The 19,671-nt window shown below is 38.6% G+C and overlaps 1 protein-coding gene across 2 annotated transcripts in view; it reads left to right on the forward strand.

Moving 5' to 3' along the window:
* LOC306845192 (lipoma-preferred partner-like) overlaps positions 1-14,855 on the forward strand; it is a 188,171-nt gene extending 173,316 nt beyond the window's left edge. For both annotated transcript variants that reach the window (XM_079377842.1, XM_079377843.1), the window contains exons 9-11: positions 8,312-8,490; positions 11,758-11,878; positions 12,011-14,855. In XM_079377842.1, coding sequence (XP_079233968.1) covers positions 8,312-8,490; positions 11,758-11,878; positions 12,011-12,139 — 429 coding nt within the window. In that variant the 3' untranslated portion in view covers positions 12,140-14,855. The remainder of the gene's footprint in view (positions 1-8,311; positions 8,491-11,757; positions 11,879-12,010) is intronic.
* Positions 14,856-19,671: the final 4,816 nt, after the last annotated feature.

Consider the following 19,671-nt stretch of genomic DNA (forward strand, 5'->3'; position numbering starts at 1 on the left):
ACTATTCTAAATTAAACAGATGAATCCTTGAACCTAAAATGTTGATTTCCTCTTTTTTGTTTTGTTTTTGATGAACAGACATCACAGCAGCTGATTATTAGGTTATTTGGCTGCTATTACTTTAAGAGCTGCCACTGCTGAACATGACGCTTTTCAAACATGCATGGTATTTTCTCGCAACCTTTTATATATTATTGTGCTTTAATATGAAGAGCATGTGTTATAAGCCCAGTATAACACTGACAGGATAGGGATATTTCTTTTTACAGTGACACTTTATAATAACTGCACTCTATGAATATATTAGTTAAGCTTTAGTAAATAGTAAATTCATCCTATTATCTATCTATGTATCTTGAATATATATATATATTCAACCTTTTTGACATTATTCAAAAATCCCTGATATACAGTTGAGCAAAAAAGTATTTAGTCAGCCACCAATTGTGCAAGTTCTCCCACTTAAAAAGATGAGAGAGGCCTGTAATTTTCATCATAGGTAAACTTCAACTATGAGAGACAGAATGGGGGGAAAGAATCCAGGAAATCACATTGTAGGATTTTTAAAGAATTAATTGGTAAATTCCTCTGTAAAATAAGTATTTGGTCACCTATAAACAAGACCTGTAACTTCTTCTTTAAGAGGCTCCTCTGTCCTCCACTCGTTACCTGTATTAATGGCACCTGTTTGAACTCGTTATCAGTATAAAAGACACCTGTCCACAACCTCAAACAGTCACACTCCAAACTCTACTATGGCCAAGACCAAAGAGCTGTCGAAGGACACCAGAAACAAAATTGTAGACCTGCACCAGGCTGGGAAGACTGAATCTGCAATAGGCAAGCAGCTTGGTGTGAAGAAATCAACTGTGGGAGCAATTATTAGAAAATGGAAGACATACAAGACCACTGATAATCTCCCTCGATCTGGGGCTCCACGCAAGATCTCACCCCGTGGGGTCAAAATGATCACAAGAACGGTGAGCAAAAATCCCAGAACCACACGGGGGGACCTAGTGAATGACCTGCAGAGAGCTGGGACCAAAGTAACAAAGGCTACCATCAGTAACACACTACGCCGCCAGGGACTCAAATCCTGCAGTGCCAGACGTGTCCCCCTGCTTAAGCCAGTACATGTCCGGGCCCGTCTGAAGTTTGCTAGAGAGCATTTGGATGATTCAGAAGAGGATTGGGAGAATGTTATATGGTCAGATGAAACCAAAATAGAACTTTTTGGTAAAAACTCAACTCGTCGTGTTTGGAGGAGAAAGAATGCTGAGTTGCATCCAAAGAACACCATACCTACAGTGAAGCATGGGGGTGGAAACATCATGCTTTGGGGCTGTTTTTCTGCAAAGGGACCAGGACGACTGATCCGTGTAAAGGAAAGAATGAATGGGGCCATGTATCGTGAGATTTTGAGTGAAAACCTCCTTCCATCAGCAAGGGCATTGAAGATGAAACGTGGCTGGGTCTTTCAGCATGACAATGATCCCAAACACACCGCCCGGGCAACGAAGGAGTGGCTTCGTAAGAAGCATTTCAAGGTCCTGGAGTGGCCTAGCCAGTCTCCAGATCTCAACCCCATAGAAAATCTTTGGAGGGAGTTGAAAGTCCATATTGCCCAGCGACAGCCCCAAAACATCACTGCTCTAGAGGAGATCTGCATGGAGGAATGGGCCAAAATACCAGCAACAGTGTGTGGAAACCTTGTGAAGACTTAGAAAACGTTTGACCTCTGTCATTGCCAACAAAGGGTATATAACAAAGTATTGAGATGAACTTTTGTTATTGACCAAATACTTATTTTCCACCATAATTTGCAAATAAATTCTTTAAAAATCAGACAATATGATTTAACATCTTTTTAAGTGGGAGAACTGACTAAATACTTTTTTGCCCAACTGTAAGTTAAAATATATTCAGTAGGTCTAAAATTCCTGCTGTAATTATGATAAAACTACTTCTATTAAACTGGGAGTATTTATATAATAAATTCAATTAAACGCAATTTTTTAAGCCATATTTTCCAAAAACTATGTTTTTCAACAAAGAGACCTGTGTGCTAATAGAAGCCTATACTGTATAATGGAACCACAAAGGGCATTTTTCAGGCTGTGTCGAGACATTTTCCCAGGGTGGCCCACTGAGGGTATATTTTGCCACGTTCAGCGGAGGCTTCTGGTAACAGATGTCCTCTGTTGCATGACACTAGCATCCCGTCGGCCAGACTGTGCCACAGTGCAAGTTTCCACCCACTTGGCTGGGCCAACAGTCATGTCTGTCATTGTTCTGGAGGAAGGTGATGACACACTAGAGTTTGAAAACAAAGCTCCTCAGCAACAATTACACGTGCTCACAATAGAGTTCAAGCGGATGCTGATTGAAGTCAATTTTGATCAGAATTACAAGAGCACTAAAGATCACAAAAGGAATGAATGTCTTTGTGCTTTCTTTCTTTTCTGTCTGCCCCATTTAATTGCGAATGACATTGCTTCCCACCTTGCCTTCAGCCCGAGCCGATAGATGTAAAGGGTAGGGAACAGACAGAAACTCACACCAACACCTTTCTGGAGCTACCCTCACACCAGCACGGCTGGTGCACATCTTGAAAGAGTTAGCGCTGCCCACGCTCGCCTATCACGCTGAAGTACAGAGGGCGATGAAGACAGGTGAATCCACCCTGCTTGTTTTGCTTGATGTTAGAACTACTGTAGCAAAGCATACTCTCTCTACCGTCGTTTGCTATGAAATATTCATATCTGTCTGCATTAGCATTAGCAAGCTACTAATTGAGTTCTGTGTATTCAGACATGATTAACTGGCTGGCATTCCTCAAAGGAGAGACCCAATTAGATAGCAGTTGCATGAATTGCCTTGCAACTTCCCTCCTCGTGCTGTTGTTCCTGTTTGTTTGTGTGTGTGGTTGCATTGTGTGTATCTATGGAGCAGGTTACAGCGCTTAATTTTCATTACTTGTATGCCTCTCCTGTAATGTAGATGTAACCAAGCAGAACATGTGACCATTTGAAGCCTGTTTTGTAGCTTCTTTCTTTGAATCAAACTTGCATCACTTCCTTCAAGGGAGGAAAATATGTGACCTCAAGCTGACCTGATGGAGTGTCACTTCAAGTGCTGCCTGCTGTATTTTGGCTCCATTATAAGATGGATCTGGAGCCATGTGTCAACAGCAGTCACATTCTGCTTTCAAGCTGATGTTAAGATGGGCAGACAGCAAGAATAAAGTTTAGGAGAGGAAATGAAGACAAAGCAGGGGACCAGGCAAGGATTAGGATCAATGACATGTTGCTCATTTTTTTTGTCCAGATCTATTCATTTGTTTAAAAATACTTTAAGAATACAATTTTTGATATTTACGAATTAAATTGGTATTAATTGTTAAACTGTTTTCATGAATTAATAATTCAAAGTGTGCATGCGTGTGTTTGTATAGTTAAAAAAGGAAAATATTACCACTTTTTACTTGATGGTTACACGGCATAACATTTTTAATAATTGCTAATATCATGTATAAAAATTGTTCAAAGGCATAAGAAACCAACATGAATACAAGTATATTTCTAGTGAAGTGAAGTGACATTCAGCCAAGTATGGTGACCCATACTCGGAATTCGTGCTCTGCATTTAACCCATCCAACGTGCACACACACAGCAGTGAACACACACACACCGTGAACACACACCCGGAGCAGTGGGCATTTTATGCTGCAGCGCCCGGGGAGCAGTTGGGGGTTCGGTGCCTTGCTCAAGGGCACCTCAGTCGTGGTATTGAGGGTGGAGAGAGCGCTGGACATTCACTCCCCCCACCTATAATTCCTGCCGGCCGGGGACTCGAACCCGCAACCTTTGGATTACAAGTCCGACTCTCTAACCATTAGGCCACGACTTCCCTTCTAAGAACTTGCCCTATGTATTTCAGAATAAACTTTTTGTTTTCTTTTTTTTAATAATTCCTTTTCTTTATCAAGTACACTTTTTTTGTGATTGCCTTGCATCAGAATCTTTTACTTATATTTCCTTTGATAAATGGATGAATAGAAGTGTTGTATGGTATGTATGGTTTTTGAATGAGATCATTAAGAAATACTGGGATATTCTACAGTAACAGTGAAACCTTCTGAGGTAACTGCCATAGTGAAGTCAGTAGAGGAATGTCTCTGAAATGTAATGGCGGGTGATGTCTTGGGAAAAGACATCGAGAGTTCTTGGCTCAGTGCCTCTGCATTCATATCCAATCCCCTGTAGCTCTCTTTCCTTTAACTCTCTTTATTTAAGTAGTTCAAAAGATAGTTTCCCTGAGCACCTCACAGTCCCAGGGATCCAAAGCAGCAGTTTGGCTCTAGTTTGCTCAATGCTAAGGACCTTCTGTCCACCTGTCACCAATTACCATCTATCAAGACTAGTTAAAGATGACATCCTCATTCTTAAGACCTGTATATACAGTATGCCTGGTTGATAATTTAATGCATTTTCTTAAATTCTGTATATGATAAAAATTGTGCAATTATTCATGTCTTCTGACCCGTATATATAAAGGCCAAACCACACTTATGTTTATTAATCCTGCAGTTAATTAAATTTAATTTTTTTATAAAATGACAGCCCTGGTAATTTTACATACACAGACTGGTCAGCTGAAACGAATGAGAGATCTTTAGTCAATGATTCATCTGTTCAGAGCAGCCTACTGACCTTTGACCTCTCAGCTACAGTCAGTGAGTCATAGTTTTCTTTGCTTTTTTAAATATAAATTCACCTCATGATCTGATGATCCTGATCCTAAGTTATTTTTATTTATTTATTTATTTTATTTTGTTCTGGGGGGCATCTGTATATTATCATATATGGCAGAGAGGTGCGCTAATGTGAAGTTGTCATATATGTACATAAATGAATATGGAAATTTGGTGCTGACAGAAAATCAAAAAGTTTTATGTGAAATCCTGCATGATGTATTTATAACGACTCAGGGCATTGCTCGAGAATTAAGTATTAAAGCCCATTTTGGTTTTAAAACTATTTGTATTTGAGAAAATATTTGGATACGGTTTCTAAGGTAAATGCTTGGCAGAGTGCTATTGAATGGTACATGTGTTTTAATATTCTGTGCAAAACAAATCATGTAAAATTGATAAAGCCTCCTATCAAAGAACACATCCAGTAACTTCAGAGTGTTTTGCTTAAATACACATTGAACTCAGTGAATTGGCAGTTGATGCTTACAGTATATATACATTTTCCTTCATGAATATCGTTTTTTCCCCTGACATTTTGTCTTTGCAATTCACCTTCTTTTATTCCTATCCAGACAGTCTGCTTTCTGTTTTATTTAGACCAGTCTTCAAATAAGTATCATCATTTGTGAACTGCAAAGATTTTTAGTCGTTCTTATGTCCAGCACTATGCAAAGTTGTCCTGTTACGGCATTCTTTGTTGTGTTTGGAGATTAGCTGTGCTGCACCCAGAAAAAGAAGAGTGGCTGGGAGAAAGAGAGAGTTTTGGAACACTTTGTCAGGAAATTGAAAAAGCAACAAGGGAAAGAAGAGGCTACAATTGACTTCAGTGCTCTCCACTCACCCTTTCGTTCAGAAGGAAGCTGTCTGACCTAAATTCATTCTACCTCATCTGCCTAGACGTTTGTTTAGCCTTCTGGGCAAACACTTAGAGAAATGTATGAAGCTGAAAAAAGAGGTATATATGTGAATATATTACACTCCGGCAGCAGAGAAGAGTAAACTGAGAGCATGAGTAGACGTTTAGTGCCCTCTAGTGGCTCTCCAAGCTGTTATTCTTCCACCAGAGAAGCCATTAGTGGTGCTCTGTGCAGATTTTCCTAAACCATCTTTGAAAGTTATTACCGGACAGTAAATCCACAGCATGTAAATCAAAACTGCTTTGACGTCAACATAAAAGCTGCAGCAAACTGAAAAGCTGTGCTGGGGAAGAGAGGTCTGACTGACCCAGTCTTCACTGTCACACTGTTCGTACGAAGACTCTGGCACAACGTATTGTGTGAAATCTGCTCTGAAGTGTGAAAGCGGACTGCTTTTGAATGTTTCTTCAGAAAACTGTAAGCAGCAGGGATCCAGACTCTGCTTCAAGTCCTTTAGAAAAGCTCAAAGACTGAGGTTAAACATTAGACTGTGTTCCTGAAGGCTATATACAGGCTGTCGGTCTTTCTATATTTTCCCCTCCCCCTCTTCCTCGCCTCAGAGTTATGAGACGAGCCTCAAGGGTTCTCAGTAGCAAGCTTATTAAAGGCTTTATCCATTTCCAGGATTTGCAGAGGATTGTGGAACGGACATTGTTTGTACACAAGTGTTGCTCTGGGAAATAATGGTAATTTCTGTTATACTTGTGAAAGAAATTACACAAATTAGAAATTTGTCTACCTATGGCCTTCTCGAGCCTTGGTGATCCCTCAGTAGTCAGTCTTCCCAGACATGCCGCTCTAAAGCTGACTTGATGTAAGAATGATGAGCGGATCGTAGGAGCTCAGGGCCAAGTCCTTTGACCCCCGCCTCAGCTTGCCGGTGTACCGAGAGCACAGGCAGAGCAAACAGGATTTGGCTGTGTTGATACATGGGACTCCTTCCAGTAAATTCTGTCCATGCAGCTGAAAACTCTATATAGGCCTACTACAGATCTGTTCCAAGTGACGGATATATTCACAAGTGTCATATTTGTAACACTGTACAGTACATTGGCAGGAACACTATGTGTCACCTAAGAGTTTGACATAAAAGATGACGCATACAATTAATATGTTTAGAAATCAATAAGCGAAGTGGGACAGAGAGGCGGGTGGAATTGGGCAAAAATGCTCAATAAAGCAATAAAGTGGACTAAAGGTAAAATGCGCCTGGAAATCAATTAAAGGGGGCAGATATAGTCCGTTAAGGGTGAAGATTTCTGTCAAAAATATGAAACTTTTCATCAGATGTCCACGATAGGCTGAAACCAGCCAAGTTAGCTTACTATATCAGACAGAATTATCATCAAATAATCATTATCGGCTAAATCCTAGACAACAGGGATATCCTTTTTGTCAATATCGCACAGCCCTAGTGTAAGTGAAGACCCACAGGACTGTCAGCCCTAATCATCAGGGCTCGTTGGCGCGGCAAATGTGATGGCTTACAGTGTTGCCACACATGCACATAGGCATGGAAGTCTGTGTTTGAAAACAGTGCTGAGTGGCTGTGCCAAAAAGACAGGCAGCCAAAGAGGACAGCTGTAGCCTGGAGTACTTACACACACTGAGATGTGTCTGAGCGACCGAATCCCGAATGGAGAAATCCAGGAAATATTTGTGCATCATAGCCTCTCATGCGAAAACGGTCTCACACACATGCTTTCAAAGAGAAACTCATCCTATAATTGATCACACACAGATGATTTCACCATCCTTTGCTGTAATTGCTTAGCTGGAGGGGAGGGAGGGGGATAGAAGATTCTTTTATATGAAATATCGAAATAACAAATCCAGGGCTCGGGGTGGACATTAAGAAGAGGAATGTGAGCGAAAAGTCATCAGCTGGCCCGCGGCCCGGTATCCGTGGCTGAGGAAAAGCCTGCAGTCATCAGAAAGTGGACGTATTTACTGCTGCGCCTCTCACAGAACGAAAGCGAGAGTGAAAAATGACTTTGTTTGTGAATCAGAGAGTAGCTAATCAGATCTCACTCTCATTCCATTGCTCACTATATGTACTTTATATCAGAACCTCCCCCCTTTTCCCACAGGCATTTGAGGACAGATACACTTGTGACAGCCATTTGGATGCACACATTATCCTACGAAAATCCATTAAATGTTGATAGATAACAGATCTGGTCTGTTCGGCCAAAATGTAAATTCTGTCATCAGTTACTCACCCTCGTTCCAAACCTGTTTGACGTTGTTTCTTGCGAGGAACACTAAAGTAGTTATCTATCAGAATGCCTAACCAGCTATTTTCCATATAAAGAAAGTTAAAAGCTTAGTTCACCCAAAAATTTAAATTTACTCACCCTCATATCGTTCTAACCCCATAAGACTTTCATTCACCATTTCATTCATTTCATCTTCCAAACACAAATGAAGATGACAGATGTCTGTCCATCCATTACACCAAATCTTTCAGGCTTCAAAAAGTTAATGAAGACATTCTAAAAGTAATTCTCTCTCTCTCTCTCTCTCTCTCTCTCTCTCTCTGTGTGTGTGTGTGCGTTTTTTGCCTTTTTTCTACAGTTTGCTTTGGCTGAGCTTGTACATTATAAAAGATCTTTGTTTCTCTGTGTTTGATTTTAGAACACCCTGGAGACCTGCAACATATGTAGTAAGCCCATAATGGAGCGTATCCTTCGGGCAACTGGGAAGGCCTATCATCCCCAGTGCTTCACCTGTGTGGTCTGCCATCGCAGTCTGGACGGCATTCCCTTTACTGTGGACGCCTCCAACCACATCCACTGCATCGAAGACTTCCATAAGTATGACCAGGCACACAAATATGCTTCTTATTTCCATATAAACATATGTACAAACACATGTTGTTATCTTAATCTCAATTACATTAACTTATAAACATAATAAAATATTTAAAGCTATTTTTGGTTTCAAGCATCACATTCAAAACAATCTTATTTACAGGTAATATGACTTTTAAGTAGCCTGTTCAGCTTTGTTTTGTATGTATTAAGGAATTGAAAGGTTTCAGAAGGAATATGGGATTGTGAGAATATGATCACAACAGAAATGCCATTGTGTCGAAGAACAGTTGGGCCGTACCTGGATTGTACTCATTGTTACTATTGTGGTATAATTAGGCCACCATCTGCTGAACTTCCCCCTTTTTGCTGTTTGTTGGTAAAACCCAATGAAGAAGTGAATCACCTGACTGTTATGCTTTGTGTACACTCTTCTCTCTCTGTTCCTGTCCTATGTTCTCAAACTGCAGAACACACAAATTTAGTCATTGTGGAGCTTTCTAAAACATTTGTGTCTTTGAAATAAGTTCCGCTGGGTAGTAAAATTATTGATGGCTTTCACCACTTTCAAAAGTGTAAATGGAATAGATACAAGTGTGTAGCTTCAAATTACCAAACGTTCTAGAGCAGAGGTGGCCAAACTTTACTATGAAGGGCCAAAAATATGAACTAAGGCCCAAAAATAATTGTTGCATCATATCTAACTACACTACCGTTCAAAAGTTTGGGTTGGTAGGATTCTATTTTTTATTATTATTGTTAATGTTTATGTTTTTAAATTATTTTATACTCACCAACACTGCATTTAAAAAAAAAAATACAGTAAACAATAATGCTGTTAAATATTATGATTTAAAATTACAGCATTTTATGTTAATATATTTTCAAATGTAATTAGTTTATTTTCAGCAGGTATTACTATATATATTATTGCTGTCAAACCATCCAAACCATCCAAAATAAAAGTTTTTGTTTACATAATATTGTCACATGTGCGTTCCCATTGTGTTACTGTCTTGTCCTTATTTGGCAGTTCCTATTCTTATTAGTTCATTATTGGTTAATTTCTGTCCTGCTGTGTTTAGTTATCTTGTTTAGTTTGAGTAGTATTTAAGTTCCTGTCTGTACGTTATTCTGAGTTCTGGTATTGATTGTCTCACCCCTGTTCTCCATGTTTCCTGGCGATGTCTTAATTAAAAGTAATGTTGATTGTTCTCCTCGTCTCCTGCATTCTCCTTGCTCCCCGCGCAGCATGACAAATATATGTGTGTGTGCTGTGTATATTTATTATGTATATATAAATACAAATACATGCATATATTTAAGAAAAATATGTTAAGTTTATGATATTAAATATATAAAATATAAGAATATAAGAATATAAATATATAAATGTATATGCATGCAAATATTTCCCAAATATATGCTGTATGTGAGTGTATCTAAATATACATAATAAATGTACACAGTACACACTCATCCATTATGTAAATAAAAACTTTTATTTTAGATGTGATTAATCGCAATTAATCGTTTGACAGCACATATATATATGTGTGTGTGTGTGTGTATATATGTACAGTATATATATTTGATCCCCTGTTGATTTTGTACATTTGCCCACTGACAAAGGAATGATCAGTCTATAATTTTGACGGTAGGTTTATTTTAACAATGAGAGACAGAATAAAAAAATCTGAAAACAAAATCCAGAAAAACGCATTTCAAAAAAAGTTATAAATTGATTTGCATTTTAATGAGTCAAATAAGTATTTGATCCCCTATCAATCAGCAAGATTTCGGGCTCCCAGGTGTCTTTTATACAGCTGAGATTAGTAGCTCGCTCTTAAAGGGAGTGCTCCTAAACTCAGTTTGTTACCTGTATAAAAGACATCTTTCCATAGAAGCAATCAATCAATCAGATTCTAAACACTCCACCATGGCCAAGACCAAAGAGCTGTCCAAGGATGTCACGGACAAGATTGTAGACCTGCACAAGGCTGGAATGGGCTACAAGACCATCACCAAGCAGCTTGGTGAGAAGGTGACAACTGTTGGTGCGATTTATTCGCAAATGGAAGAAACACAAAATAACTGTCAATCTCCCTCGGTCTGGGGCTCCATGCAAGATCTCACCTCGTGGAGTTTCAATGATCATGAGAACAGTGAGGAATCAGCCCAGAACTACACGGGAGGATTTTGTAAATGATCTCGAGGCAGCTGGGACCATAGTCACCAAGAAAACAATTGGTAACACACTACACTGTGAAGGACTGAAATCCTGCAGCGCCCGCAAGGTCCCCCTGCTCAAGAAAGCACATGTACAGGCCTGTCTGAAGTTTGCCAATGATTCAGAGGAGAACTGGGTGAAAGTGTTGTGGTCAGATGAGACCAAAATCGAACTCTTTGGAATCAACTCAACTTGCTGTGTTTGGATGAGGAGGAATGCTGCTTATGACCCCGAGAACACCATCCCCACCGTCAAACATAGAGGTGGAAACATTATACTTTGGGGGTGTTTTTCTGCTAAGGGGACAGGACAACCGCATCAAAGGGACGATGGATGGGGCCATGTACCGTCAGGGCATTGAAAATGGGTTGTGGATGGGTATTCCAGCATGACAATGACCCAAATCACACAGCCAAGGCAACAAAGGAGTGGCTCAAGAAGCAGCACATTAAGGTCCTGGAGAAGCCTAGCCAGTCTACAGACCTTAATCCCTTAGAAAATCTGTGGAGGGAGTTCAAGGTTCGAGTTGCCAAATGTCAGCCTCGAAACCTTAATGATGAGTGGGACAAAATCCCTCCTGAGATGTGTGCAAACCTGGTGGCCAACTACAAGAAACATCTGACCTCTGTGATTGCCAACAAGGGTTTTGCCACCAAGTACTAAGTCATGTTTTGTGAAGGGGTCAAATACTTATTTGACTCATTAAAATGCAAATCAATTTATAACTTTTTTAAAATGCGTTTTTCTGGATTTTTTGTTGTTGTTGAGTTAAATGTTAAAATAAACCTACCATTAAATTATAGACCGATCATTTCTGTCACTGTCAGTGAATACAATTATTTGATCCCCTGCTATCTTTTCAATCTTTTGTAACATTATAAATGTCTTTACTCTCATTTTAATTAATTTAATGTGTTGTTGCTGAATAAAACTATTAATTTTATTTAAAACTTCTTCCTAGCCTTAGACTTTTGAATGATAGTGTATGTTGTGGTTTGGTTTGGATCGGTCTTTGATTGTTTTTCCTTTCCTTTTTCAAGGAAATTTGCCCCTCGTTGCTCTGTGTGTCAAAAGCCCATAATGCCAGCACCTGGCCAGGAGGAGACTGTGCGTATTGTGGCTTTAGACCGTGACTTCCATGTGCAGTGTTATCGCTGTGAGGTGAGTGAAAGTCCTTGGGTAGTTCGTTAAAAATTTCTAAATGTCTTTGGAAATAGAAGTTTCATACTGACCTTTTTCAAAACTATTGTGTGTGTGTGTGTGTGTGTGTGTGTGTGTGTGCGCTCACTATAGGATTGTGGCTGTCTGCTCTCTGAGGGAGACAACCAGGGTTGCTACCCTCTGGATGGCCATGTTCTCTGCAAAAACTGCAACACCAGTCGCATCCAGGCCCTCACTGCCAAGGCCACGACTGACCTCTGAGTAACACACATATCTACATGCAGTCCCTAATATCCCTGCGTTCATCAAATCCTGAGAAACACCATATCCTGTCACATCACTGCGCACAAATATTTATGCTCAGACAAATGCACATGTACACATACAGTAAAGCTGTCATTCCACTTAAGGGGCCACGACTTATCTTGTCACTCATGCACCTCCTTGTACTGTGCCTTGTATTAAAATTGCACTCATTTATTCTGTCCAATCATTTTTATTAGCAGATATGTATTCACCAGGGCCCACTACATCTGCTTGTAAACGCCTAAACGATGTAGGCCTATGGAGCAAGACTGTTAGATTCTAACTGATGTTCACAGAGCTGTTCAGTTGAGAAGTGGGACATTAATAAAACCCTCATAGAACATCATAGAATCTACCTCTAAAAAGGGACCATGCTGTCCGATCACTATGCATTCCAGTATGTATCCAACCTACAGCTTACATTTTATTTTTAACCTCTGCAGTGTATTGTCACAATCCATCCCAACTTTCACACAGAGCTACTAGTTACACATGAAGTCACACAAGCATGCATTCTCTGCAATAACGCAGATACAAAAATAATTGGAAGTTTTCATTATGCATCATTCAAGCTTGTTAAACATATTTTTTTAATCTTCTTATGGTGGCAGTGAAGTTGGAGGTTTCATGTTTGCTAAGGTACACAAGTCAGTATAGAAAGACCTGGACCTTCACCTTGACTCGTGCATCACACCTCAGTATGTTTTTGTGAGCATACTGTACAGGTGTATGTTTGTGAATGCATATCCTTTCGATTTACATTTCTGAATTTACCCTTTGAGATGAAAGTTACCAAAGAGCTACAATTACTTTCTCTGGAACAGCGTGTATGTATATTATTGTATGCTTATGAAATCTAATGGGAAAAGTATTTTATCCTTTAAGGACTGTGAATGACCTTCAGTAGCTCAGAAGCCTAAATATTTTGTTCATTCAGTGCGGTTTCATGTTTCTTCCTCAGTGTACCGCTTCAATTCAAGTGAATTTAGCAAGAAATATTCTGCGCTTTGAACTTTTTTGCGGTTTGGTATTTTGGTTTTGTTTTTTTATTCAAATTGCGCTTAGTTATCTCCTTTATTTGTATATCATGAGTGAAAATGGTGAAAAGGTCTAAGGATAAAATGTATGTATTTAGATATGCACAGTGAATTGTGCAATAATGTCACGGCAGATTGAGAATCATTTAGAATTAAATTAAAATTCTCAGAGGAAAAACTGTCAGATTAGTGATAAAATGTGTGACAATCAGGGCTGAAAGGATGTTGGAAATGTGTTTTATTTTATCTAATTTGATCTAAGGGCTGATGAGAGACAGCCTGGTGAGCAATATTTTAAATATCCTCAAATTGTGAATTTATCGTAGTATTAGTTACGTAAGATAGAGATAAGTATTAATAAAAATAGGAAAAATAATTTTTCTTTCGTAATTGTACATGGACGATATCATTATGCAAATTTCTTCTTTGTTGTTGCATTGACACTTTACTAAGAAGGATATGCAGACTTTTTTTTATTATTCAACGAGAAAGTGTTCAAGCTGTTCTTAAAGCTACAGTGCACACATTTTGGGAAATTCTGAAATTATGTATATATATCTACAGAGTGCCATTATAAATTTCGAGGTTTAGAGAGTTAACACCTGAGGAAATTTCCAGTCATATCAGTGTGCTGCAGTGATACCCCAGGGAACTTCCCCTCTGGTTGAAGGGTAAATTCAGATGTGAAATGATATTATGCAAACCGGATATAAATACACGGTTACGAGCACCTCTTGATTTATTATGGCAGTTTGTGGATTTTCAGTGTGTAAAATGAAATGCGCTGTAGCTTTAAACCATGAGAGCTTCATTAGTGCTTCAGTGCTTCAAACTGTACCTCTCTTACCTTTTCTATATGTGCCTTTTGTGTGAAACTGAGGTGGTGTTGTTTGAACACAAACACAGCTGTGGCTTGTGGCTGATGTTATGTGTTTGAATGGTCTGTTTTGTTTTTGTTAGTGTTTTTTTTTTTCTATTCACACTACCTAGAGGCTATGCATGTTCGCAACTTGAACTAATCTTTATTTCCAGGTTTTATATAGAAAGACCAAATATTTTAATACTTAATTAGATATTTCATTTTATTATGTCTTTAAAAACATTAAGTGTTATTGGAAAGAGAATTATTGCTGTATTACTTGGCACATTTAGGTCGTCCTTCCTCTCTTTTGCTTCACTGCTTATTCCCCAAACCCATCTCAAGATCCTTTTATTCAAATTGCTTATAGATTTTCTTCATCTATTAAGCATGTTTGCTCATTTGAGTTTTCTCAAATTGATTTGATCTGATCAAGTATTTGATTAGGATGCAGTTTAAAACACTTTGTACTAAGTTTCCCCATTTCGGATCATTACAGTAGCAATAACCTGATGATTATATGAAATTGTTGTTGCGGCAGATGCAGAATATACTGGTATTCAAGTGCCTTGAAATATGTGGTATATTTGAATTGTCATATATAGGGCACTTTGATGATATTTTTTTTTTTTCCGTGAAGAAATTATTGCATAAAACAACCTAATTTGTGCCCTAGTGACATTCTAGGTATATACTTGGATTCTGTTTTTACACTCTGTTGTTTTTGATCACATACAACTTCCTCTATAATTAATAAACCTTTTGGAAAAACTCCATAGTGATTATTTTCTTTTTTTTCTGTTTGTCAGTTTTATTTTTTTGTTGTTGTTGTTTTTTTTTTCTTCCTAATGCTGCTGTTAATTCATATTTCAGCTCTTTGCAGCATTTGGCAGGTTTCCCAGGTAACGGAGACAGATTTTCAGTGTACTCTTTGTACAACCTAAAGGAGAATTCATTTATCATGCTACTGGCTGATATCAGTGATACATTCAGCACATGCTTAGCTACTTTAGGTGGCATTTGAAAGACAATCAGCACAGAATCACGATTTAGATGAGCTGAAAATGCTACTGTCTGACAGCATTTTTCATCTTTTGTTGCTTAGATATTTAATCAGCAAAATCAGTGAGATATAAAGTGGGTTATGAGGCTGGAATGAGGCTGATGGAGTTGTTAAAATAATTTAAGAGACTCAAAAGAAAAGACCATTTTCTTTGGCCCTCTGAATCCTTGCTTGATTTAATCCTTTCAATTTGTCATCCTGCTTTCCAGGAACCAGCAATAAGACACACACAATTTTTTATTCTTCCCAGATTGCTAAATTGGAGCAGCACATCCACAATATTGGAGTTGAAAGTGATCCCAGAGGAATGCAGAAAATTAATAATAGTTTAAAAGAAACAAATAGTACAAAACAGGGCGATATTGCATGTTTGTATTTTATGGCTGGCAGAAATTTGAGGGTATTTTTGGAGACCACCTTACGCCACATCCTTTTTCAAATAATATTATGGCATTATCCGTTTGGGATTGGGGTCACAGTGCAACAGTTTTTGACCTATTCTCTCTGTTCTATAAATTATTTGCATTATCCATAGTCTCTCATCCAAACATGTGATTTAAAAAAAAAGACAAGATTGTTATGGAATATCCTTATGTTGATATTGAAGAGAGAGAAACAACAAAACTGAGCTTTATAAATCTATATGTGTATGTGTGCATATCTTTGCTCTCTTCATGTGTGTGTGCATATGTTCCCTTCAGGAACCCGATGTACGACTTGGTTTTACCGTGCGCTAATCTGCTGTTTACAAACACATTGATGAGTGTATGTCCCTCTGGCTAACATGATGTGGCTGCTAATCTGTGTGTTTGTGTAAGCATGTTTGTATGAGTGCATGTAAGAGAGAAAGCCAGGAGGGTCCCTCCAGGAGCCGGCTAAAGCATTTCTGAATGCCTGCTTCTAAAACTCAGGATGTGGGAAGTGCGTGAAAGCTCAGTAACGAGTCACGATCAAACACGATCTGTCCCAGCTCTTTTAAAGAAAATAGTTGTTGGGTCAGATTTACATAACATTACAATGTAGGTCGGCATTGTTGTCTTGGTCTTTTAATGTGCTCTGAGTTTGCTGTCATCGTTAGCTTTCAAATGAATCGCCCCCAGTGGTGTGCTGGCATTGGAGGCCTGATTTTGTGGGTCCCTGGTTTCACCGAAAGATGTGATGTAATGGCTGAGTCAACTGAGCCCTCAAAGAAGCATCGCTGAAGAAAAGACAGCACTGGAGAGGTGATTTTTAGGGAGACTTTTGAAGTATTTTCAGAAATGGAATGTGTCATTCTTGCAATTCTATTAAAATAATTGTCCTATTTCAATTGAATAGGCAGTGACGGCTAAAGTGACCATTTCATATGTTTTTTTTTTTTGTTTGTTTTTTTCTCCCGAGAAGTGTTAATACTCTGCCACTATCAATACATTACTCTGTTTGAGGATCTCAACCAAGCCAACACATAGCAACCTAAAGTCAAACTATGGGATTTAAAGTTCAATTGCGCAATTTAAAAAAATAAATACTGTAAAAGTGTACTATTAATCTCATAAATTGTCTTATGTAGCATGATGCTAATGTTAGCTCTAATGCACCTGCAAAACAGATGCAATTCTTCTTCATAATGCATTTTGTCATAATACTTCATGTAAGGTCGCAAGAAAATGTTTTGTTTTATTTATTTAGAAATACTTTTGATAATATTGGGTAAATGTATACTGGGATTGAAGCGATGTGGCTTGGTAAACGTTTTATTGTCAGTATAAAGGCTGATAATGGCTTAATTAAAACAAAAGAATAATGCGGATTATGTCTCATACCTGGCGGAGATGTGAAAGGTTATGTTTCCTTAAACTAGTTTGTCATGCACTCCTTTATTTCAACACATTTACAGGTAAATCCTAGTATTTTAAATTTGCGATTAATCACAGTCCAGGACTGTGATTAACGCGATGAAATTTTTCAATCGATTGACAGCACTAGTATACTTTATGAGAAAGTCAAACTATGAGATAAAGTCACATTTACAAGAAACAATTTTAAAATAGTTACATTGCTCAATAAAAATCAGATTGTGAGAAATAAAGTCATTTTAAGATATAAAATCACAGTTGTGAAAATCAAAGGTGAGATTTAAAGTCACAATATGCAACTTTCCTATATAGTCAAGAAATGTTTCAGTTGCAAACAAATTGAGAAACTGGCATTGTGATATACAAATTCGCAATCATGAGAAACAAGTCACAATTGCAAGATAAAATCTTTACACATTGTGGTCTAAAAATATGTATTGCGTGATAAAAAGTCACAAATGAAAGATGTAAAGACACTGCAGGATAAAGTCACATTATGAGATATAAAGTAGCAACTATGAGATACAAAACTGCAGCTATGAGATATTAGGTCTGGTAGGGAGAAATAAAGCCAGAAGGACCTCTCAGGGGGAAACAGGCTTCCATACTATTGCCCTCCAGTCTGTGCTGGATGAGGGCTGAGAGAAATGCAGACTATAGGGTATGGAAGAATAGGAAGAGCAAAGTAAAGGGCACAAACTGTTTTCTGTGTAAATAACGTGCAAAGACACTCAGAGAATGTCAAAACATGGAGGCCAATGTTGGGGCAGCCTGTCAACGCAATTCACAATCACACATCACCCAAGGGGTTTAGTCATGCTGTGATGCTGTGGTGCATTCTTTGTGTGTGCGTGGCTGTTCAGATGAAGTATTTTCTTGCCAACGTTCCTTAACGCATGGCACCATCACTTTCACTGTATAAATAGTAAGCTCTGGCCTAGGACTTCAAGCTATGCACAACACTGACAGATTCCTGGTGCTCCGTTAAGAAAAGTGATGTCTCCTGATAATATTAGAAAGCATGTTTTCAGGTCGGCAATGAGAGATTCAAATACATTTTCCAGCTGGCAAAGGTGAGCTGAGGTCAGCTTGAGTATGTTCACATTCTGCATTGGAATTCCTCAAATTACAACGTGTAATATTTCATATGTATGTCTTATCTCCAGCTGCACATCTGTGATTGCTATGGCATATCAGTGCAAATAGTGTACAGCTCTGGAAAAAAATAAGAGACCACTCCAATTTTTTTTCTTAAATCAGCATCTCTACATGTATGGCACCCATACCATTCTAGTGTTTGTTGAATTCCAACACAGGCACACCTTATTCTGTTTAAGGAAGTACTGAATGGGTGATCACCTCAACCAAATCCCTCTACCAGGGTCCACCAGTGACTATGACTATCCTCTAGCAATAGGTCCTCTTGCAACTGGATGGCAAAAACAGTGCAAGTATTACCTGTAAAGTAATTGGAATCAAATAATAACTACTGACCATGCCAAAATGTTCTGAGGGAGGAAAAGAAGGGTTCAATTCTGGCTTTACTGGCCAAGGGATACATAGAGCATCAGGTTTCTTCCATCATTAAAATTTCAAAGACAGTGGTTCATAAGAACAAGGTCAAGCTGCAGATATTGGGGACAACAAAGCTACAGACCAGATGGGGTGAAAACAACTCTCCACTGACTGGGATGACCGCCAACTCATTCAAATGTCACTCAACCATAAGATAACATCAATTGACCTACAGGACAGTTTGAAAATTCATCAGTGAGAATTAAAGAAGAGCCAGACTGAGATTTACAAAAGACCATAAGGATTGGACCTTCTCTGGGGAGTCCGATTTATAAAGTCCTATACAAGCCACAGTGTCTTGCCACTGTGAAATTTGGTGGAGGATCAGTGATGATCTGGGAGGGAATGGGGCACATTAGTCTTTGTGAAGGGTGCATGAACCAAGCCACAAACAAGGTTGTGCTGGAAGAAAACTTGCTTCCTTCTGCTCTGACAATGTTCCCCAACTCTGAGGATTTATTTTTCCAACAGGACATTGCTCCATACCACACAGCCAGGTCAAATGTGTGGATGGAGGGCCACCAGATCAAGACCCTGTCATGGCCAGCCCAATCTCCAGACCTGAACCCTATTGAAAACCTCTGGAATGTGGTCAAGAGAATGATGGATGGTCACAAGCCATAAAAACAAAGCTGAGCAGATAGAATTTTGGCACCAGAAATGGCATAAAGTCACCCAACAGCAATGTGAAAGGCTGGTGGAGAACATGCCAAGACGCACGAAAGCTGTGATTTGAAAATTTAGGGTTATTCCCTCAAATATTGATTTCTGAACTCTTCCTAAATTTCAAAGCGATTGCAGTTTTAATTTCCTGCGAATAAATGGTCTAAATGATAATATATTGATTTGGAATTTGGGAGAAATGTTGTTCATAGTTTATAGAATGAAACAGAAATGTTCATGTTACTCGAAAACACATACCTATAAATAGTATAACCAGAGAAACTGATAATATTGCAGTGGTTCTTAATTTTTTTCCACATCTGTATCACAAACATATTTGGTTGCGTTTTGTTTTGTGATTCTTTGAAACATAGCAAGATGGAGCATTGCCTCTACCAGGGTCCACCAGTTTTTTTTTTTTTTTTGTTGTTTTGTGTTTTTTGAATACGCTTGCT

Source organism: Barbus barbus, assembly GCF_936440315.1.
Source record: "Barbus barbus genome assembly, chromosome: 25".
NCBI lineage: Eukaryota > Metazoa > Chordata > Actinopteri > Cypriniformes > Cyprinidae > Barbus > Barbus barbus.